The following is a 23,138-nucleotide window of genomic DNA, read 5'->3' as shown; positions in this document are numbered from 1 at the left end:
ATGCCAGAGAGAATGACTTACCTCTTTCCTAACGGACTGTACAGACTCCATCACAAACCAAGGAGGCTTCACCATATCTTACCACTTTACCATACCCATACCAGCAGGTAAGTAGTGAAAAACAAAAAGACAGGCCTACCATACAATATCTACACAGGTTTCCATAAACATAACAGTAGATCCTCTATGGAATGTGGAAATTAACACTGAATTATGGTAAAGTAGAAATGCCTGAGAATGTATTCATTTACTGTTGTACACATCCAGCTTATTTTTGCTATACAACAGCTCAGAACAACATTTAATTTAGTCACTGTTCTCTAAAACATACAATCTTAAGATCTAATTTACCAAATATAGATAATCTCTTTTCAGTGTTATATAAAATCATGGAGCGACCCATATGATGCTCATATCTGCATTGCAGGGATGTCACACCTCTGCAAAACACTAGAAGGGAAAGAAATCATTGCCCTGGAACACTGCAGAAAATTGCAAATGGATTTCTGTTATAAGCAAACCGTGACAAATAAACTGGTGTGATGTGAATGTGAACTGTGACCAGAGAGTACAAAATAAACTTTATTCCTTCACTGACATTTGTAAACAGCAGTACAAGAAAAGAAAAGTTAATCATTTAATACCTGTTGTTTGTAAAACATTTTACATCCAACTCAAACTACTCAGTTTTACGAGAAGATTTTCACCACGCTCCCAACCACAGTCAAATTACACATTCGAGTTCTCCGAGTTTCCAGCGTGTCCTTTTGAGAAGGAAATATTGTGCACACATGCGGAGGAAACCATGACTTGTGTCAGAATCCAGCGTAATAAACAAACTGATCTTTAATGCATCATTTTCACAGGAGAATCTTTGTGGTAAGACGAACGATCCGAAACATTTACAACCATCTAAAGAGGTGGTCCTGTTGATGGCACTGGAGTGTTGATAGCACTGGGGAGGGACAGCCTACAGGGATCAGTAAATCATGGTAAAGCGCAGACACTTTAGTGTGATGTGCGGATATAAGTTTTTAGTTCCGATGAAAAGAGCGAGGGAGCAGCAGGCAAGATGCTTGACAGATTGTAATGACATCTTGCCACACATACAGTAAAAATACGCATCTTAAGTACACAAAGCGACAGTACAGCCCTCCTGTTGGGCCTGGGCGAGTACTTGTAAGTGTGTCATCTGGGGTGTGTACACTTTGAATCATTGTTAGAGGTCATCAGGTCCCGCGTTTGCTGGGAGGATTTTGTTTTTTATTCATTATGATGAATAGTCCTCCTGGTCCTTACACTCATGTCTCTGCGCTTATCCACACGCCACACAGGAGAAGGGGGGTTTGGATAGAATCTCAGGGGAAAAAAATAAACAGGGTACATTTCCATAACTCCTACATATCCTTCAGACTTTTTCCCTAGTGGCTAGCAAGAGCCATGGGAATTAACTGTCCATAAGGAGGTGTAAATTGTCTCTGGCTTTTGTTTTTTTTTTTTTTTTTTTTAAATCCTCCATTTGGGCAGAAAGTAGAAAGGGGATGAAGGATGGAGGAAGAAACTGGGAAGGGCTTGCTGGGACCACTGCCTCTCCGGGTTTTGTCACACGGTCTGTGACAGAACGATGGCGAGGATAATGAGAACAAGAACTGCGCAGCACACGGCCACAATGATCGTCTTCTACGAGGAGAGAAAGCAGGCGTTAGTACATCGGCATTTGTGCACACACTCACTGCATCACGCAGAACACTGGAATCACGTACTGGCCCCCAGACCCGAAAAGCAGGACCTGCAGCACCTTCACCGCACCAGAAACATCTACCTTCACCACATAGCAAAAAAAGGATCACGATGAGAGAAGCAGCACTCCACAGCTGGGTGGAGCACATCCAGCAGCACAGCTCAAAAAGCCAATCCACATGACATTAGCCACACTACAATTAAGATTGTTCCCCATACAGCAAGCAACCACAGAATGCCAGTAAGAGAACTGCATCCACACCCAAACACTGTCAGTTCTAGACTGGCCACTCAAGGATTACTCACCCTTCACACAGGTCTTATGCAACCTGTCTTGCACCTTTCACCTTTGTTTCAGTCCCACTGAGAGTCCGATTATTAGGGCCAAAAGAGCCAGCAGCACCAGCAGCACAACCACTACAATCACCACTTTCTGTAGGACACAGTTATGCATGGGGTCAGCTGTACTATAAAGCAAGGCAACAGTCCTGAAGGCTACTTGAAGAGGCAGTGACCCATGTGACCGGACTGATAAACACACACACACACACACACACACATACTGTCTGAGCTGCTTGTCCCATACAGGGTCGCGGTGAGCCAGAGCCTAACCCGGAAACACAGGGCATAAGGCTGCTGGGGGGAGGGGACACACCCAGGACGGGATGCCAGTCCATCGCAAGGCACCCCAAGAGGGACTCGAACCCCAGACCCACCGGAGAGCAGGACCTGGTCCAACCCCCTGCGCCCCCCGCCGAACTGATCCGTTTCACTTTTTTCCTCCAAGCTCTCTAAGAAGTGTAATAAAAACTGTACAACTTTAGGACACAGCTCTGCAGGGCTACAACAGAATACAGCCTGGTGTCACGCAAATTCACACTTATTGGCACTTTGGGACAATAAATAAAATCTTTAAAAATGAATGAATTACAGTCAAGTTCAATATAAACAAATGGTTTAAATTTTGCTCCTTATTTTCTTTAAGCAATCAACTTGTCCCTACAGGGTTATTCAACTGCCATGAGCGAGCACATAGCTTAAATACAACAAAGGACAAGCTGGCAGCGCTGCAGGGGTGTCGTCCATCTCAAGCTACTGCTCCTCCCAAACCACCGAACCACGTCTCACGCTGCTCAGTTACACTGCATGTTGTCATGATGTCACGTGAGCAACACCATACCACTCGAGTCACGCAGAGCACACACTGAACAATCACCTGGAGTTGCGCCCAAACTTTGCTCGGTCCACCACTCGACCTTCAAACGCTATCACAAGCTGTTAAGTATGGAACAGACGCAGTGACACACAAAATATTTTGTAAAATTGAATGAAAGAAATGGAAAGAGAAAAAGCCATAAGAAAAGAAGAGAGACAGGGCATGCGAGTGTGTGTTTTTATATGTTGCAGTAGAATTTGAGCCTCAAGTTGGTTTGAAGGCACAGAGTTACAGCTCAGTCTAAAACCAGAGGGACAATGATGGGATTCTATACGAAAGGAAGGAGATACTGACCGATGCTGCAACATACAATGGGGAAGCAAGGTCTTCATTTAAATATAAGTATGTACACATTGTATGTCGTTGCAGCATAGAGTACAGTGTTTAAAGGGCTGTTTTTATGGGTATGGCTGGTAACTGGGAGGGGTGCTTGTTGCCCTTTCTCCTGAGCGCTCCAGGACAGCAAAGAGAAGACACCACAAGGGGCCGACATTTCACCGAACAGGCACAGGAAGGAGATGCAAAAAGCACAGTTTCGCCAGACTGGCCTGTTCAGTTTCAACACCACATTGCAAAGGGCACACGATGTCTGTGTACAAACTGTTCCATATGTAGCTCGTAAGTTGGAATTATCGGGATAAATGAGGCTTTGCTTCAGGTTACTGAAAACACATGCCGGAGACTAATCATAATAGTAACAGGCAATTTACCGTGTTTACTTCGGTTAAATTTGATGTGAGAAAAAACTAAATGGAAAACTTAAGGAAAACATCAATTACCTTTTTGAAAGTACTCATTTACTTGAATTTAGACAAGACAGAATGTGTTCTCTCTCAGTGAGTACACAGCCACTCCAGTAACTGAGGGGATCAGAGTCTTGCTGTGGTCATATATTGGGGATGTTGGGTTTTGGTTTTACAGCAGTTATGGTCTGGGGTTGTTTATGGGGGGGGGCACCAAGATGTGCCACTCACCCGACGGGCCTCAGCCTGAAACTTGACGGCCTTTTTAGTGTCCGCCACCGCTCGCTCTACGAAACCCACGGACTGGTCCATATTGCTCTCAATCCTGTCAATTATGCCTCCCTAACAGCGACAAATGAACCGGTGGAGGGGACAGAGGTGAAGAAAAGGAGCAAGAAAAGGGGAAGAAATCAGCAGAATTTATAGGCACGGAACAGGTGACAAAGAAAGATTACGCGTAGCGCGCGTAGACTGTTCGCGCAACGATACGGCGGTCTGCAGAGAACACTGTGCTCAGCAAGGTTTCGTAAAAGAATGAGTAGCATACCTTTCGGCTCTTGCTTTGGTACCTGATAGCCTTTTTGGTTTCTGCTTTGGCCACAGCTATATGGTCAACTGCTTTAGACACCTGGGCCTCAATATTATCTACTATTTCACCCTGAAATATAACACAGGGTCAGGGTCACAAACAGTGAAAGACAAAGCACAGTACTGATAGAGTGACAGACTGAACACTGACACACCAACACACACACACACACACAATGAAACAGGCTGAAAGACAGAAGTGCTAACAACTATTACAAAGCACTAAAAGGCTTACCTTAGAGGCAGTTTCTCCTCAGGCAGCAATGGATAATTAATAAAAAACTCATTGTTATATACAGTCTTAGTGTATCTGAAATGATACTGACGCATTAAGGAAAATAACGGTCAAAGCACTGTAATCCTTCTGAGGCTTCATGCGTTAACGTTAACAGATACCCTAAGATGGAAAAAGACATTGCTGTCAGCGAATGAAGTATGGCACACGCTGACAGACATTCAGAAGCAGACAAAAATGAAAGGCGGAGAGAGAAAGAATGAGATAGACAGCATTAGCCACAAAGTCTCAAGCAGGCTTGTACCTGGTTCTCCACCAGCATAGCGATGTCGACAAACATGTCATGGAGCTCCCTGATGCTGCTCTCCAGTCGCACAATGTCTTTGTGTCGAGCCTCAATCTCGCTGAGTGCTTGCTTGGAAATGCTGGAGTCCACAATCTACGGGCACAGACTGGTCAATGCAACTGACAAGACACACATACAAATGAGAGGCAAAACAATCAGCATTAGGGGTCTGACAAAATGTGTTATTTTGTAGGTCTATCATTTGGACTTCATGAAAATTATGAATATGAACTTTAAGCATTAATGGTAAATATTAAAGACTCTGCCTTTTACATTTATTTAGCAGACAGACACTTTTCTCCAAAGTGACTTCCAATGAACTCTATGTAGTGTGATCAGCCCACACACCTTATTCACCGTGGTGACTTACACTGCAAGATACACTACTTACAGTGGGTCACTCATCCATACATCAGTGGAACACACTCTCTGTCACTCACACACTATGGGGGAACCTGAACAGCATGTCTTTGGACTGTGGGAGGAAACCAGAGCACCCAGACGGAAACACAGGCAGACACGGGGAGAACATGCAAACTCCACGCAGACTGAGCGGAGATCGAACCCACGTCCTCTCGCACCACCCAGGTGCTGTGAGACAGCAGTGCTACTTGCTGTGCCACCCTTTTAATTACTGCTATTAGGGGTGAACTTAAGACAATTTCAAATGACTGTTAATGTTGCCAAAATACAATGTATCATGTTATAAAACATACAAGAAAGGAAGCAAAGCTACTCACATACCATTACACCTCCAAACCACAAAAATTAAAAACATCAACTCATAACACTTGTACAGACACTAAATATTTATAAAGATTGTCTCTTAATAAGCCTAGACACACAACATGACCATCAAAATAATTAATCAGGCATCTCAGAAGTCCATTAATTCAAACAATCAAATTTAGAAAACAAGTAAAACTGTGCTGTAGAAAATTGTTAAATTCAAAGATTTTGTTCTTGGGAAATTTTTAGAAAGAACTGCTATCAAAAATGTAAATTTAAAAAAAAAAAAAAAAAACTTTATGAATCAGGCTTGGGAAAAAAGTTACGACATAACACTCACCTCCAAAAACACACTCAAACACTACAGATTTTTCCACTCCTCATTCAGACGCGTTCATATTTGGCTGATGCACACATACACTGGGCCCAGTACGAGCACTTTACCCCTGCGGTGAAAACAGCCGCGTTCCCGCTCTCCAGCATTTCTTCCAGCTCCTCGTCAGTTGTGGCTTTACCAGCTGGAGCATGACAAGGGAGAAGGTTAAAACAATATTAATTCATACAGCAACAAAACATACAACCATCTCAGTAAAAGCAGGGAGAAAAAGGGAAAAAAAAAAAAAAAAAAAAAAAAAAAACACTAAAGCAGAGCAAGAATCCATACAACTACAAAACAGTACATAGTTTAAGCCGACGGGGATAAATTAATTTATTGCCATTAAACCAAGTGGTACAGGATTCATGACAGAAGAAACCCAGAAGACATCTGCATTTATCCCAAAGTCACAATTAAAAATAGTTTCCAGGAAAGCTCAAAATGATTACAAATGCCTTAACAAAAAACAAAAAACCTGGCCTGTAAAAATGGCACGCGGAGAGGAAGAGGAAACCCAGAACACGGGGTGACGACTCACTGATCTCCAGTTGTCTCTGAATGCGCCCTTTGCTCCTCTCCCTGAAGTCCACCTGTGCCTCGTTGTATTTAGTCATCACCTCAACAAACTTTCTGGATAGAACTGCATGCTGGGAACATCAAGAGCAGTCACCGACAGTGTCACACAAAGGGTGTCCGAGTGCCATCGCTGTGAGGAAACAGATCCCTGTGCTACCTGTGATTTCCGGATGCGCATGTCGGCCGACACCCTTTCCTCATTCGCCTCAAGGTTTTGCTCAATACCTGCCAAACAATCCATATTAATGCAAACTGAGACTCATTCTGTACCCGCCATACCTACTTTGCATTCTTCTGCAATTATGAGCGCTAAAAATGAAAGCAATAATTATACAAAGGAAAAAAAAATAAATAAATTTCTCTAAATGTACTTTTCAGTTTGTTTCGAGCGTTGTTGGCCATTTTCTTGATGTTGTTCGTGATTGCCTCCAAGTCATCTTGTGTTTCTGGGGAGCACGAGAGAAAACAGAGGTACTTAAAGAAGGTTAGAAAGAGGAACTGATGAGCTGTGTTGTCAGGAAGACAATGGTGTAGGGGAAGAGACCAGAGCATGTTGGGAATACGAGGAAGCAAAACGCAAAACTCAAAAGACAGCAGAAACACGGGCCATTTACAACGTTGCAGTCCACTTACTCTGGTCTGATGTGGGCGCAGATAAAATGACAGAATAGAGTTTCTTAACTTCGGTCACGTTCTCGTCTATCTTGTCTATGCTGGTCCGGATCTCTTCAATCTGATACAGACACAGACTTAGTTCAATTTTTTTTGTCACCAGTCTATCAGTCACACCACTGAAAGCTCAACACGAGATGCGGCGGTGTTCTCATTAATTTCACATTTTACTGTGAAATATTTCCCATAACTTAAAAGGCCCCTCACCCAAAAAGCAGGACAATGCTACAGCACAGTAAACTTTAGTTCGGGCTATGAATGCTCTGCCACAACTGTTCTGCTAGGTTTTAGATCAGTCTCTGCTATAGATTGAAATTATAAAAACTGTAAATGTTTCCCTGGCTCACTGCTGGTTTAAAATGTGTTTAAGACATTTGAAATAGTGTGCTCTATTAAATAAAAAAAATAAAAATAAAATAAAAAAAAAAAAACATTACTGAACATGTCTCAAGATTCAGTTCATAGCTGAATATGACAGGGCTCTCAGCTGTTGAAGATTTCCAATTTTCATCAAAGCAATTTACAATGTCAAGCCAACTACAATTGCTTACCCTTTTATACAACTGGGTAAATTTTACTGGAGCAATTCAGGATAAGTAGCTTACTACAGAGTACTAGAGCTGGAGGTGAGAATCAAACCTGCACCCTTCAGGTCCTAAGGTAATAGCTCTACCTCCTACACTAAAACTAGTGCTGAATTTCAGATCAACACAAAACACCCGAACTCAGTCTCAGGCCAGAAGTAGAAGCTACGGAAAAGGTTTAAGGCTTGAGTCCAGACCAACATTCTAAGAAAATTATGGAATTTGCTATTGGAACAGCAGGTGAGAAACCCAACATTGGATTACATTTTGAAATGTAGGCAAAAAAAAAAAAAAAAAAAAGAAAGAAAAAGAAAAAAAAAAAAGTTTTAATTCATATAGATAATTTCCTTATAAATGTATGCACTTTGTTACAATGGCACGAGATTCTTGTCCTTTACATGTCCAAACAAACAGAGTTACCTGGGCAAAGAAGTCATCCATAAAGGCAGCATTGTCCACAGCGATTTCCACCTCTTCGGCATCATCTGTGTCACACGTCTGCAGAGGCAAACATTCATTGAATGACGAGCACTAAACACTCCAGTTATACCTTTCACAGGCCATCCACCTGAACGCTCTGATCTCCCCTTGACTTCCGACAGAGGCACCTATCAATTCCAACACTTCTGTCCCACACAACAAAAGGCCTCGGGTTCACAACACAGAAAGCAGCACACAATGACAAGGACAAAGTCAGATTTCCACACACTACGTCTTGTACAATGAGTCATCAGATCAGAAGGAGCACGAAAGAACAGTATTACACTTTAAACATGATTCTGCGGCCTATTTTTGCCCTTTTAAAACTAAGTAGCCCGAAATAACCAGTACTCAGAACTCATGCAAATGGTAGCAGTGTCATTAAGAACTTCAAGCTGTGCACAACTAACTCTACTGTGCTCGGGACAGCTGCTGTCTCTTACACCATGTTCTATCTGTAGTGCGAGAGAGACTAGAGATACAGCTGAGGTAGAAGATAAGAGCCTGGAGAAAGAAATGCCATCATTTCACCCATACCTCCCTGTACCAAGAGGGGACAGACACCACCGGGACATGTACAAGAAATATTCAACCGACCACAGCATCTTCAAGCAGTTAAATCGATACTTAACTTATTCCCAACAAACAACTCAATAGTCTTTCCATGCTGCGGGGCAAAAGAGTATTTTCAAACAAACTCTCAAATCTCACTAAGTCAGCATTGCTGACCTGGCCTAACCAGTTCAACCCTACAGTAGCTCATACTGTTCCCAAGGTAGTACATAATACTGGGCTCAGTGTGTGTGGCTATGACATTATTCTAGAGATGTGGCAGTTGATTTTCCTCACAAAGTTCATTTTGTCTTTCTTCACTGTGAAATAAATTCATTTTCAGTAATATATACATTTATTCATTGAACTGATACTTTCCTCCAAAGCAACTTAAATATGAAGTGACCTACAATGATTTACCCATTTATACAGCTGAGTAATTTTACTGGAGCAGTTTAGGGTAAGTACTTTGTTCAAAGGTACAACAGCTGGAAATGGGATTTGAACCCGCAACCTTTGGACCCAAGGACAGCAGCTCTAACTACTATACTACCGGCTACTGCGTATTTCCAGCTGTCTCAGAGGCCTTGGTGCCGATTTGATAATGTATTATATAAATAAAATAAAAAAAAAAATCTAAATCTTTTGGTCAGTTAGGTCTGGATCTCTTCAATCTGAAGCAGACACAGAGTTAGACTGGTGATGAAATAAAAAGATCAAACTTAATCGGAGCAGTCAAAAGTTTGAGTATAGGTGGGCAGTATAGGATAAAAGAGTGAAGCAAGGCAAGCTACAGCTTGCAGCCCCTACAGCTCTGGGGATTGCTGTAGAGCTCAGAAGACATGACAGCTCATTTTATACTCAAACTTTTCACCAAAGTCTGGATGGGAAAAAAAAAATTTCCCGCAACGAGGACTCAAATATTTGATACTACACATCACACCAGTTAATCAAACCAATAAACTGGACCAAACTGACAACCACGACAGCTAAGAGTTAAGAAAATATTTTTATTGCATCAGCAAGTCTCAACAGGTTAGGGGTCATTTCTGAATAACCTCTGACGGGGGGAAAAAACAAACAAAAAAAAAAATCAAATCTTTAAAACCACTGCTACCAGTTATTACAGCTGAGTTCAGAAACAAATCTTTGGTTAAATAGCTGATATGCACACAGATGCAACAAGTTATGGCATTTGACTCATCACGTTTCCTTATTATGAGCAGTAAAACTCCTGCCGATTACTTCATGTACTTGGTAGTCATTTAATCTTTCCCTTTCTGACTTCATCTCTGTCCCCCGTTTCTTGTGTCAATGTTACCCTTTTCTGTCACTCTTTACTGCAGTGTGCATGTGATACACCTATACAACTTCAAACATCTACTTCATAACAAGTGTAAATTAAAGGCAAGATTACAGCAGTTTATCTTTCTACCACCCAATCTTATTAAATATTGTATCCCTCAATTGTTTTGTTGGTTATGGGGGGGGGGATTCTCAGGTCGTTTCTCTAGTGATTGTTGAACAAACCTTTAATAGGTACACCTTTGTGTATATACCTTGCAGAAGAGCTAAATGAACAAACGTTAACATGTTATATTAATGCACTCAGAGCTCTTTGGTGCATACAAGCAAAATAAACATCAAGCCTAAAGTGCCGAAAGATATAATTTTAATTATTATAGGGAATACTGTTCACGGTCATGCTTATAAGACTCATACTTCGTCAGGGATGTACAGCAAATCAACAACCAACCCTGGTGCCTCAGGATGCATACAGGCAGCCACAGAACAATTTACTAATAAGAAAAATTAAGCTGTGTTTAAGTGTGGGAGGAAAAGCCAGAAGGCAAACATCCCTTGAGAGAATTCAAACTAATTATATCACACTGAACTGAGTCCAATTCATTATGCACTAAGAATGAAAACCAGAGCGTGCTGCGGGTCATCACGTCCCACACGGGGTGAGCTCTGTACTCGAGTGTGTGTAAGAGACTGCAAGATGAGTACCTACTTCTGTCAGGTGGTACTACAGGTATTTGCTGAAAGCAGCACAATCAAGGAGTATCAAGGCCCTACCAGCTAGTTAAACATTAGAGAGAGGGCAGAGAAGGGTGAACCTGTAAGACCAGTCCCAGCCATGTTGCATGCTAAACACAATGAGGACACAACCAGCCTTACCCCAACAGTCTTATATAAAAGTCTTTGCCATATGTCACACATATCAAACAACTGGGATTTCTCTCTGCTCTCCTTTCTCTTCCCCTTTCTGTGGTTACAATATCCTGTTATACTGTACCTTGGTGAACAAAGCAATATCTGATTAGAAAATTGTTGCTAATATTTCACCAGCAGGAACCACTCCCCATGGTAACAGATCATAGAGTTTTACTATTATTATGTGCAACTGCCTCTCCCATGCAGACAAGGCCTGGCCAGTCTCATGACAAAACACCTGAACTATTTTAAAAAAAAAAAAAAAAAAACCCTGAAAACACGCAAAAAGAAATCCTTCTGAAGGCCAAGTCAACATGACCGAAACCTTTTCCAGACACTTGGGTTCACCCTTCTTTCTTCAAGTTACAGTTGTAACAATGGCACAATACAGCCACTACTACTACCTTCAACACAAAATGACAAGAAAACTACTGAAGGCAGATATGGCTAAAAAGTACAATGCCGATTGCTCAAGACAACAGTCTTCTGAACTGAACAAGGAAGGGGGGGGGGGAAAAAAAGTAAAAATTACTAATTTTTAATAATTTAACAAATCTTAAGAGGACACAGTCTTGTTCCTATCAAACATGAAATAAATTTACAAAAACTCTTGCACAATGAAAACATACCATTCCTTTAAAACATAAAAAAAAATAGCCACCCCACAGGGAAACAGAAGTGGTTGACTCTGATAAATTGAAACAATAGGTTATAAAAATGCTTGTGGTCTGGTTTCCCTGATGGTCCCAAATCTCATACACGTACCAGGGTGTCCCAAACCCTGACGCCAAACAGCATCCTGACCCTTAAGACCCCACTCCTACCCTCTAGGGTACCCTAACCCCCTAACCTCTAACTCCTCACCACAGCCATTAACGCCCATCCCCAAAGCATTCTCGCTCTCCCATAATAGCCTGTAGGCCGTAACTGCTCCTGGAAACTGTTGATTCCCCCACACAGCAGGACACATCCAGCAGCCTCAGGGGGTCAAGGATGCACAGACATAGGACACAGGATATCATCATATGGGGACACAGAGACCACTGGGGAGGGGGGGGATTAGTGGCTAGAGGTCAAGAATGACAAAGGCACATATGGCACCATTTAAAACAGACAATATATAGGAGCAGGTTGTGATGACACAACAGCACATGATTGTCCACTCCTGTGTTAAAAAAGGGAAAAAACTACGATCTCAATCACTCTACAAATAAGAACTGTTGTATAACAAGAAAATAGCAGAAGCAGTGTTCATACGTCAATTCTCAAGAAAACAAACACGCGTTACTCAATCATTGCTCTTCATGTTATAAATAAATAATTCTGTATCTTCCTTTGGTCAGTGTTTTAATGACTATTCATTAACGGGACACAATATTATTATATATATAGGTAACCAGGTGCCCCCCCCCACCCATCCACCCACCAACAATTCAAGCGTCACATGCGCGTTTACTGTTTTATAACTTTTTCTTCGTCATATTATATATGCAGTTACACGCCAAGGAGAGAAACGAAAAGGAAAAAATGTTAATGTTATACGGAAAACGAGACGTGTCCCTCAGGGCTTGTCCAGACAGGTGTGTGTGTGTGCGTGCGTGCGTGGTGGAAAAGTAACACTGTATCACTGTGACTTACCGCTTTGAGCTGCTCCAGACGATCTTTCATCTCTTGATTTGAAAACTTCGCAAACTGCAACGACTACTTAAAACCCAAACTTTCTTCCAATAATTGAATAAAATTAACGAATAAAAGACTACTTCCGAATGACTCTGTGTATAGTATTGTGTTTGACTTAGCGCTCAGCCGCCCGCGACAGGATTTACACAGAAAACCCGGCTTTTTCGCTGCACCACCACGCCTATTTCGCTGCTAATAATTATAGTTGAAATATTATTGATTCCACACGTAAATATGCTGCAATATGGCTGCTTCTTTCAAACCCAGTAGTTTGTGTGGTTCTTTTTTTTTTTTGCAAAGTCTATCCGCTCAGGGAAGATTAAAACAGCAGTTGTGTACGGTGCGCTTAATCTGCTTGCTTGCTCGCTCGCTCTCTCTCTCTCTCTCTCTCTCTCTCTCTCTCGCTCGCTCTAACGTTGCAAAGCAGAGCCACCAGTCCACGCATGCGCACTCGTGCTCTCCCGCAACCTTGAAGGGCTCCCGGGATGCAACGCCCGGGTCTGTGCGTTACCTGCCGATGCCGACCTGGTGGCACTTAAAGGAGACGCGCCCGTTTTGCACCATCCAGGGCCTTGCAATGTTTGTTATGGAGTGTGTAGTCAAACAGCGTGTGTGCCTGCGTGCACTCAACCTCTGACTGTGAAAAGTAAACTTCTGAAGGGCTGTGCTGTTCTCTTTCAATTACTGCAGAGGATGAGGAACTGTAGTGTTTTTTTTTTTTTTTGTACATGATGATAGTTATCACAGTTCTTTATCACACGAAGGAGGTGCGCCATCTGTAAACGTGGGGAAAAAAATACTCGTGTGACTGCAAGGGGAGCGTCACTGCATGTCAATGTCAAATGATGTCAGGTAAATTAATAATGCCTTCCCGTTTTATTCCCCATGCATTTAGTGGTGGTGAAGACTAAGGAGGGGTCCAGCAACAGCTCAAACCACCAACTGCCCAACCCTGGCCTGCTTGGCTAAGAGGAAAGCCCATTCGCAGCCTTAAATGCACTGAGCCCTTGGTGTTAACCAGCAGTGTGATGAAAATGTTTTGAAACCTCAAATGTGTGCATAGATTGCTGCAGAAATGGCAGTCCACTCTGCTAAGAGGAGTGCATAGCTCTGCATGAAACCTGCAGCACGCAAATCGGTATCGCCAAACACACTGACGCTAACCCACAATAACATGTAAGGCATGTAGAACATCATTGCAGACTTACTCCACCAGACATCTCTAGAACAATTCACTACTCACTGTAGCCTCTTGCGTGTGTTCTGTGGCAGCTGGTTTCCAGAATACATGACTTTGGACCAGATGACACAACCATTAAGTAGATCAACATTTGACCTAAAGTACCACTTGTGAGCTCCAACATGGCATTTTATTGCCAAACCTTGACTTGCAAGGAAGTCCAGTAACTCAGCACTAGGGCTCAGATTAGGAAGGCCATTCTTCCCAGTTACCAGGTTTCTCCATTACTCATATACAGTATGCACTGAAAGCCCTCAGCAGAATTAGTTAGTAGGCTGGAGCTTTTCCAGCTCCACATCTACTGTCTCTAGAAAAGTTTGATAGGCAAAACTATGAAGTTGTAAAATTTAAACTAGTCTTCTGTAGCAGTTGGACTCACCAACAATCATAGAACGTAACAATTAAAAAAAGCTTATTCTGTATTCTTACAGACATCTTAAAACGAAACACTAATCTAATTTACAGAAGTGAACCATTACTCAGCTGTGCACTTTCATTCAGATATTTTTTTTTTTTTTTTTACACTCAAGCACTGTCTGTCCTCTGCTGGTCACAAGCTTGTATTTGCATACCAAAAAACTGCTAAGCCATCAAATCCTAAAAAGTAACTGTTGCCACAAAACAACACCCCTAAATGCAACCCTCTAACAAAAAAAAAATTCACACATTTAATCCATTTGTGTACATACAAATGAATTTGATGGGTCAGCTTCAGTTAGTGGATCAATAGCATACCTCATTTTGCTTTGAGTTTTCAAAATGACCAGTGAACTGTTAGTTTCCTTGTAGGGACAAAAACAAATTATGGAAAAGTGTCAGATTCTGGAAATCTGGAGGTAGCAGAGGCAGTGTTCGCAACCAGGACTGGTAAAAAGACTGCAAAAGCTAAAACACTGGAAAAAGCTGGCAGATGCTTACCACTAATACCAACATTTAGTACCAACACTTACCACATCCCACTAACTACAGAAACTAAAAACCCTCAATGACAAAGCAGAAATTATCAGCAACTGTCAGTTTCTAGAATGAACATCATTTTACTTTTACCAAGTTTTCCTCAAGACAAAAATTTTGTCAAATTACTGTAAAATTTCTTTGTAGATGCTGAACAGAGTAATAAAATAGCATCATAACAAGATTAATGATAACATTACAGTATTTCCAATAATCTTACACATTGGAATAGCTTATTACAGACTAATGTAAAAGCTCTGAGCTATTCCTGATGTAATCATGCAGTGACAAATCAGTTATAATCCACACAGAGAAATACAGGAAATCTAAATAATTCTACATTTAGGCAAACACAGTACAATAGGAGACATGCATCACAAGTCCCCCAAGATACAATTATAGAATGAGGACAACTGATCTGTATCTTTTGGCCACAATGCTTTATTCTTTTGTACACAGGATGCCTCTAAAGAAATAGGTGGAACATGGAGAAATGCACCATCCTTCAGCACTCGTTTTTTAGGTAACAGACCACCAATCACACAATCAAAATTTCCAAAAAATAAATTTGCAAAGTAAACCCACCCTTTTCACATGGATTCATTGGATATAAAGACGACAAGAAAAATTAAATACAGACAATTTTTATTCAAAGCTATGTTCAAAGTGCTTCCATTTTTTTCCTCTGCATCTATCAGTACTGTATAAGTCTAAACTGTATGACAGTGACTATTCCGTACTGTGTGTTTTCAAATGTATGTTTGTGTGTATGTGTGTGTGTGTCTGTACTTTGCTGTGAGTGAGACTATATTGACATTTTCAATTCGAAATGCAAACAAAAAACAGTTTAAAAATAAAATAATCTGCAATGGGATTTACAGTAAAAGGTTAAGGGTCAACCAAACACACCAGCATCCTACAGACCTTGCCAAATACATGGCAAGATCGAAAGGTCACAGGTTAGAGGTCATCGTCTTCATCTGGGAGTGCTGTTTCAGATGCCACCTGTAAGGACAAAGTTAAGGCATGATTTATGTCAGTGGTAATACCTTAATTGCAAAGCCTCATCTATGTTAAATGCAGTAACTAGCTGACCTGTAATCAGAGACTTACAAGTGTTTCAGTGAGGGGCAAAAAAAAAAGTCTCAACAAATAACTACTGGATCAAACCAACACAAATATTTCTTTGCCAAGTACTACGTCACAGCTCTGCACAATATTTCTTTATCACTAAGACCATAAGCATTTTAACTCACTTTGAGGTCATGCTCATATTGCGCAGCAAGCGAAGGATCCATGGCAACCTCTGGGGGAGCAAGGGCTGGCATGGCAACAAACTCCAGGTTGGGGTCTCCTATCAGCTTCCTCGCCAGCCACAGAAAGGGCTTCTCAAAGTTGTAGTTGCTCTTTGCAGAAATGTCATAGTACTACACAAGAAAAGTAGAGGCATAAAGTTAATCAGAACAAATGTCAATGCAAACAATATTTGAAAAATCTTCAGAATGAGGCATTGGGTAGAAAGAAGGGAAATGATGAAAAAAGGGCTGAGTCCATGTATTCTTAATTCACCTTACACAGCTGTTTAATCAAATTTTTCTGTTTAGTAATGGATTGGTGAGTAGGTTATCAATGTCCCTTGCCTCTTCAAATGTACACTATTAAACCCATTTTTAAAAATATGGATGTGTCATGAAAACTACATGACACCAATTAGGTGAAGTAGATTTGGAATGTATGAGTAAAAACACACATCCACATAATGGTGATTGCAAACTGACCAACAGCTAACAGTAAGCAGTTAGGAAAAAGCAACTTGAAAATGGCATGCTGTCAGGTAAATGCCAGTACCTGCAGGTTCTTCTTGCGGTGAAAGACGATGCTCTTGGCTTTGACCTTCCTGTCCTTGATGTCCACCTTGTTGCCACACAGCACAATAGGAATGTTCTCACAGACACGAACCAGATCACGATGCCAGTTTGGCACATTCTTGTAGGTGACCCGAGAGGTCACATCAAACATGATGATCGCACACTGAGCTGAAAAGAGAAAAAGACAAAGGGGATAAAATGAATTTGTACTGTACAGTCGGTAAATACATAGCAGAGAGGTTAAAATGGCATAGAACAGACACAAAATTCACAATAAAGCTGAAATGTGTAGGGTTTAATAGAACGACTGATTACCTTGTATGTAGTAACCATCTCTAAGTCCACCAAACTTTTCTTGCCCAGCTGTGTCCCACACATTGAACTTAATAGCCCCTCTATTTGTGTGAAAGACCAGGGGATGTACTTCCACACCCAGAGTGGCTAAAGTGACAGAGGTGAAAACAGTTACACAAAGTGCTGATAAAACTAGGCTAATATAAGACACAATATAATGTAAAAATTCATAAGAATGTGACTGATATGCCTTTGTAGGCCAAACCCTTCGATGTTACAGCTGGAAACTGAGGAACACTGGGCGGCACTGGAGCACTCACCAACATATTTCTTTTCAAACTCTCCTGTCAAGTGTCTCTTCACAAAGGTGGTCTTCCCAGTACCGCCATCACCAACCAACACCAGCTGCCAGGAAGCAATTTTTATGTTACAATATGTATTATTTGTCAACATATTTCAGAGCTGGAACTTCTATAACACTCTGTTCTCTGCTGAAATATTAAAAAGGAACTCTAATATGCAGAAGTCAACTAGTATTAAGAATAAAAAATCAACTGCTTCAATGAAAAAGTTCTCACATCTCACATGACAAGGCCTAGTTTAATATGGGGCAGCTCACAACGCAGTGGTTAGAGCTTCTGACTTTGGATCCCAGGGTATCTGGTTCAAATCTCACCCTGCGATGCACTACCCTCGAGCAAAACATTTAGCCTAAATTGCACCAGTAAAACTGCCCAGCTATAAAATGGGCAAATAATTGGAAGCAGTTTAATGATGTAAGTTGCTTTAGAGAGAAACATCAGCTAAAAGTATAAATGAATGAATAAATGCACTGAAGTGTTCTTTCCACAATAAAATCTAATAAAAAGATTCCTGCTTCTGCTGACCAAGATACTTACCCTGAACTAATACTGCAAAAATCCTACAGCTGTACAGATTCAACCACTGTAAGCAATTTAGTAGAGACACGCACACTTTACATGCCTGTTAGTGTTATGAGACATGTTATTGTTATGCGATTACCGACATGGACATGAAGCTCACCTTAAACTGGACTTGGGGCTCCCCTTCGGCCATGTCTGAGCTTCACACTGACACTGTCTGATGCACTGAGAGGCCAGAGGAGAACAGAGAGGAGGGTTATGCACCACCATGTGCACAGGCCGCAGTTGCTCACCACATCACAATTTGCAGTGTGGTCATTATTCTGGCGGCCTCGAGCCCGCGGAGTGACGCAGTGACGCCCCCTCCCGCCCCACCCCGCGCAGCGCCGCACCGCGCGCGCCACCCGTCCCGAATCACAGAGGCCAGGCCCTCAAGGAGGTCCCCCTGCACCACGCTCACCAAACCGGATACACTTCAACGGCGCATCTATGCGCTATTATTCGACTCATGTTATCATAAAATGGAATCCGAAACACTTTAGACGCTTTACTAACACAGAGTTACCGAATAAAGACTTCGCAACACGAAAATGTGCCACAGGGCCAGTCACAAGTCCTGATGTTTTAGCGAGCCGAGCGAGCCCCAGCGTGCAGAGTCGGCGCGCCACTTCCTCTGCTGTACTTCAGTCCATATAATCTAGTTACCGACCGCTTAAAACACCTGCTGCTTTGTTAGCAATCTTATACTAAAGTTTTTAAAAAGTTAGCAAAAATACACGGTTTTTATGCATGACCGTGTACTCCGACAATAAACATGTCTGGAAACAGCAGCGTCGACGTGCTAGGCTAGCGCGAAAACTAACGAACTAGCTGCCTTACTTCAGTATTTCTTCCATTAACGAGTAAAATATGCCGAAATATGTACTGACGGAGTCTCCCGGTGTTATAAGTGAGGCGCTATTTTCATTATGCGGTCCTTTTTGATACATTATTATGGAATTATCACAGGAGAAATGTGGCTACGGACTTACCCCGGCGCTAGAAGGAAAGGGAAAAAGAGCAAATGGTACCTTCCATACAAGCTTCAGCGTGAGTCGGACGTAACTTCCGCCTGCGTCACGTGATCCGTGGCCAAGAGGCTTGCGTCGTGTGTCACGGAAGCTCGCGCTAAACGAAAGGTTGCTCCCAGGGGGCGATGATTCGCAATGGCAAAATTAGTGAAATTTCGCAGAAATACTTTCTGAGGCAATGTATATTCTTCTACGTAACTAAACTAACAGTGCCTGCCCTGTTTGCTTTAAACATTTTAAAGGCTAATAACTTTAGATTTTTTCGGATTTCCCATTTATGCGTCAGTAGAATTTTGCGAGGTACCAGAACAAACAGGAATTAAACACTTCATTTCGTCTCTGTTCGACTACAATTTAATATACAGTAAATGTATATAATTCTAAAAACAAATGAACACTTACAGTAACAGAACCAACATAGAACCAATACCCAACACTTCAAATTCAAATTAAAAACTTGTTGATTTTACCTTGTGATAAGTATCAGCAATCACTTCTGCAACATTACTTCTTGATTACACAAAAGCATAACATCCAATAGATTTAAGAGAAATTCAAATTTATTTGTCACAACTTTAATGTCTACAAGAACGTCAATCAACTACACAACCGAGTACAAGGTGCACGTCTGCTTGTGTGTGAATACACCTAATTACATGTTAGTACTGTTTAACACCCCTAAAACTGCAATTCTGAATTCACTGACAACTGAGTAAGCCTGAGGCGAGCTCTCTAGGTGTAGGAGACTGAAAAGCACTGTGCACATTCATCTTAGCCTGTCCTTTTAGTGTCCATTTTCCAAGCTTTTGTACCCATGTGTCCATCCCTCGGTGTGTCAGTGTGTCAATGCTGTCCTCTGCGCCAATCAAGTCATGTTGTCACTCAGCATATTGAAGCATGCAGTGGGTTGGTCATTTGGTCAGTCAGTGTACAGATCCTACTGGTCTTGCATCCCGTTTCAGCGCTTCCATCACCTGCTTATCTATACAGATAATCCGCCTGTATATTGGCAGCAATTTCCACCTCCCACTTGTCTCCATTGTTGAGCAGTTTCTCCTTGTTGTACAGCAGCTCCTCGTGAGTCTCGGTAGAAAACTCAAAGTTTGGACCCTGTGAGATAAAGAAGTGAATGGGGGTTCATTGAGTGCATGGCAACACAAAGTCTGCTTCAGCTGCACGCATCAAAACAGAGAAAGGGTGATGCAGGAAGGAGAATGAATTATGGTATGGTACCTCCACGATGGCGTCGACGGGGCAAGCCTCCTGACAGAATCCACAATAGATGCATTTGGTCATGTCGATGTCGTAGCGGGTGGTTCGTCGGCTTCCATCTGCACGGGACTCAGCCTCGATAGTGATTGCCTCGAGAATGAGAAGGGATGGCAAGATGAGGCCAGGTCCTTCCACAAGGCAGTTTGAACGGCACAACTTGGAGTGGCATAAGTGTTTAAATTCTCAAAAAGTGCTAGCAGAGATGTGACTGGCAATAAAAAGGGGAGTGGTAAAGGATGGTCTAAAATAATGCTGGACCAAGGTATCTGTTAATGTTTGGGGGAAGTGGTGTTATGTAACAGAGCCACTCATCACAGATGCACATCAGATACCTGGGCAGGGCAAATAGCCTCACACAGTTTGCAGGCAATGCAGCGTTCCTCTCCGGACGGGTATCTGCGCAGGGCGTGTTCTCCACGGAAACGGGGAGACAGGGGGCCTTTCTCAAATGGGTAGTTTATAGTGGCCGGCTCCCGAAACAGGTAGCTCATAGTCATTCCCAAACCTGTGTGAAGGGAATCATTGGTGAGCAACAACAAGGGTTTGAGGTCACCAAGTGTGGTAAGACAGAGGGTAAAAGAACACATCTCACCCCTGAAGAGCTCAGTCCATAGAAGGGTCTGGGCAGCCCGGTCAGTTATGGACTTCATATCAGTGGGCAGCTCCTGAGCATTGACATATTCTGCCAACAGAAGCACAGAAGGGTTAACACAAGACACTGGTACAGAATACACAAAGGGACAGCAGGTGGCATAGTGGTTAAAGGCAAAACCTTGTAACTGAAAGACCCAGGTTCAAATCCCACCTCCTGCTGTAGTACTACTGAGCAAGGTACCTAACCCGAATTGCTCCATTGCACCAGCACATACTGTTTTTCTAATTCCGGTAAAAAAAAAGACAGCTGTATTAATGGGTAAATCTTTTATAGGAGATTAACATTGTAAGTCGCTCTAGAGGAAAGCATCAGCTAAATGAATAAATTTGAAACTTCTAGGCTAACTATAACTAAATTAAAAACTGCAAGGAGTCCTGGCACAAACATTTCCTGGAACAAGTGCGCACAGGAAGGACTTACTGTATCCCTCTCTCTGGACAGAAAGGCTGAAGGGACGAATCAGGCCAGGACTGGCAGCAAAAGTGCCTGGTAACAATGAAAATGACATTGGAAATGTGGCACACATAGCAGTAGACACCAGCTGTTACATATATTACCTTCAAATAAGTCAAATCTTTGTATGCTATTACAGAAAAGATAAATACTGGTACTGAAGCGTAGTGTTTCTCTTCCTTCTGGAATGTCCTGCTGTGTTCTGATTTCTCCCACATAAAAATGCTGGATTAATACTTCTCCCAGATGCACACTTACCAGGTCTGGATGCAGAGTACAGCAACCGCAGAGCCACAGACATCGCTGAGAACGGGCAAACCTGAAGACAAAGACAAGAATGATCATATCATGTAAATTCCACTGACTTTTTAAAGAGTGTGCTGTAGAATGTTGATCCTGTAATGGATGAGCAAGTAATTAATTCAGGTTTTTTTTTGGGCTCCATCTTATGAGGTCACCGTCTGTCACTGGACAGCTACCAGCGAGTTATAAACCGTCTGTCCAAAGGCTGCTCCCGCTTTCCTGCCAGGAGCTTAAGCACCCTGTCCTAATTCTTGGTAATCATGTAACTGGAACCACTAATAAAATAATACTTCAATAAACTAATGACCAAATAAAGGTAACCGTGGGTTATTATCAGGAGCCAATATTAAGATGGACGTGGCAATTCCAGAATCCAAGTGTGACAAAATAAATAAGTGCCCAAAAATAATCTACTGAAATTATTCAGTATAAACTAGTAAATACGATTTAAATATTAAAATAATATAATAATGCTCGATAATATTTCAAATATAACAATGCAGAATGAAAAACGACATTAACAGTTACAGTTGAAAATGAGGTCTAAATGTCGGTGGCTGCGCAAATAGCTAAAAATATAATTCATTTACGTTTGGTCCGATTTGCATACAGCAATGAGAATGACCTCAAACTCAAGCACAAGGATTAGTGACTAAGGTGAAGTAAGACGAACGCGGGAGGCCAAGACGAAGGAGGAGTGCAGGGAACGCTACATTTCACCCCTCATCCGTATATCCTCACGCGCAAGGAACGAGCCCCGCAGCGACCACTCGCGTGTCTGACAGCTAGGGGTACACGCGGCCCACGTGACCAGCGCGCCTCAAGGACTCTGAAAGACCGTTGCTGCGAATCATGACAAAATACACGCCCTTTACATTAAATCACTCAGAGATCATACTGTGTAACTGAAACACGCAACCCCCCCCGCCAAGTGCGAACACTACGAATCGACGGAAAATGCGTTTCAAACTCACAGATCCGCCACCACTCACGCTTCGTCAGAAGAACGACTGACTGAGGATTTTCGCCGAGGACAACCGGAAGTGAGTACAGGTCGCCTCGAGCGCGGCGCGTCCGCCATTTTTATTGTGGCACAACGGAAGGCTGCTTCTCATCATATCGCCAACGTTTTCTTTATCGCTTTGTCCAACTTTCACCAGCAATTCTAACAACCTCTGTGGCAAAACTGAGATGAATTTTTAGTCGTAATTGATTACTGTTAGTTCGGAACATTTTTATATATGTTTAAATGTCTTTTAGTAGGAGATATTGAACTTTTGTTCCAGTCAAAGTTTCCAGAACGTTAAGTTTTTGTTTTTTCATACTGGTTTTTTTGTCCCTTTCGTAACAACCCCCTGACATGGTACAGCAGGCTTAAGGCACCGGACAGTTGTGTAAATTTGCAAATATG

At 42.1% G+C, this 23,138-nt stretch overlaps 3 protein-coding genes across 9 annotated transcripts; all 3 read right to left on the bottom strand.

The window, feature by feature from the left end:
- Nucleotides 1–1,241: 1,241 nt before the first annotated feature.
- Nucleotides 1,242–13,145, bottom strand: LOC108935944 (syntaxin-3-like). 6 transcript variants are annotated; one of them, XM_018754944.2, is made up of 11 exons: nt 12,693–13,145; nt 8,226–8,303; nt 7,183–7,282; nt 6,921–6,995; nt 6,707–6,774; nt 6,512–6,620; nt 6,042–6,115; nt 4,827–4,961; nt 4,247–4,357; nt 2,047–2,173; nt 1,602–1,680 (listed from the first exon to the last, which is right to left on the bottom strand). In XM_018754944.2, exons 1-10 carry the CDS (start codon nt 12,720–12,722, stop codon nt 2,084–2,086), a joined length of 870 nt encoding a protein of 289 aa, XP_018610460.1. In that variant the 5' UTR covers nt 12,723–13,145; the 3' UTR covers nt 1,602–1,680; nt 2,047–2,083. The 6 variants fall into 6 exon arrangements, 5 of the variants coding, with proteins under 5 accessions (XP_018610461.1, XP_018610459.1, XP_018610460.1 ...); XM_018754945.2 differs by lacking the exon at nt 2,047–2,173 and having other exon boundaries at nt 1,242–1,680; nt 12,693–13,143; XM_018754943.2 differs by having other exon boundaries at nt 1,598–2,173.
- A 2,206-nt stretch (nt 13,146–15,351) lies between these two features.
- ran (RAN, member RAS oncogene family) lies at nt 15,352–19,117 on the bottom strand. Its single transcript, XM_018754955.1, has 7 exons — nt 19,006–19,117; nt 18,135–18,199; nt 17,411–17,495; nt 17,112–17,237; nt 16,777–16,964; nt 16,185–16,355; nt 15,352–15,933 (listed from the first exon to the last, which is right to left on the bottom strand). The coding sequence occupies exons 2-7, from the start codon at nt 18,165–18,167 to the stop codon at nt 15,889–15,891; spliced, it is 648 nt and encodes a 215-aa protein (XP_018610471.1). The 5' UTR covers nt 18,168–18,199; nt 19,006–19,117; the 3' UTR covers nt 15,352–15,888.
- Nucleotides 19,118–19,375: 258 nt separating this feature from the next.
- On the bottom strand, nt 19,376–22,771 carry LOC108935950 (NADH dehydrogenase [ubiquinone] iron-sulfur protein 8, mitochondrial-like). 2 transcript variants are annotated; one of them, XM_018754954.2, is made up of 7 exons: nt 22,702–22,771; nt 21,683–21,743; nt 21,392–21,457; nt 20,909–20,998; nt 20,649–20,821; nt 20,278–20,406; nt 19,376–20,154 (listed from the first exon to the last, which is right to left on the bottom strand). In XM_018754954.2, exons 2-7 carry the CDS (start codon nt 21,723–21,725, stop codon nt 20,023–20,025), a joined length of 633 nt encoding a protein of 210 aa, XP_018610470.1. In that variant the 5' UTR covers nt 21,726–21,743; nt 22,702–22,771; the 3' UTR covers nt 19,376–20,022. The 2 variants fall into 2 exon arrangements, with proteins under 2 accessions (XP_018610470.1, XP_018610468.1); XM_018754952.2 differs by lacking the exon at nt 22,702–22,771 and adding an exon at nt 22,318–22,547.
- Nucleotides 22,772–23,138: the final 367 nt, after the last annotated feature.

Source organism: Scleropages formosus, chromosome 5, assembly GCF_900964775.1.
Source record: "Scleropages formosus chromosome 5, fSclFor1.1, whole genome shotgun sequence".
NCBI lineage: Eukaryota > Metazoa > Chordata > Actinopteri > Osteoglossiformes > Osteoglossidae > Scleropages > Scleropages formosus.
Note: the sequence above shows the minus strand (reverse complement) of the source record. Positions and strands in the feature narration are given on the sequence as shown.

Excerpts from the sequence above, each read along its gene's own strand:
- LOC108935944 (XM_018754942.2), bottom strand. The coding sequence starts at position 12,722 with ATGAAAGATCGTCTGGAGCAGCTCAAAGCG. Across the intron at positions 7,283-8,225 it reads TGGATGACTTCTTTGCCCAG|ATTGAAGAGATCCGGACCAG; the intron begins GTAACTCTGTTT and ends TGTCTGTATCAG. Across the intron at positions 6,621-6,706 it reads TGCGCATCCGGAAATCACAG|CATGCAGTTCTATCCAGAAA; the intron begins GTAGCACAGGGA and ends TGATGTTCCCAG.
- ran (XM_018754955.1), bottom strand. The coding sequence starts at position 18,167 with ATGGCCGAAGGGGAGCCCCAAGTCCAGTTTAAG. Across the intron at positions 16,965-17,111 it reads AGATGGTTACTACATACAAG|CTCAGTGTGCGATCATCATG; the intron begins GTAATCAGTCGT and ends TTCTCTTTTCAG. Across the intron at positions 16,356-16,776 it reads ACCGCAAGAAGAACCTGCAG|TACTATGACATTTCTGCAAA; the intron begins GTACTGGCATTT and ends TTTCTTGTGTAG.
- LOC108935950 (XM_018754952.2), bottom strand. Across the intron at positions 21,458-21,682 it reads GTACTCTGCATCCAGACCTG|GCACTTTTGCTGCCAGTCCT; the intron begins GTAAGTGTGCAT and ends CATTGTTACCAG. Across the intron at positions 20,155-20,277 it reads CCGTCGACGCCATCGTGGAG|GGTCCAAACTTTGAGTTTTC; the intron begins GTACCATACCAT and ends TTTATCTCACAG.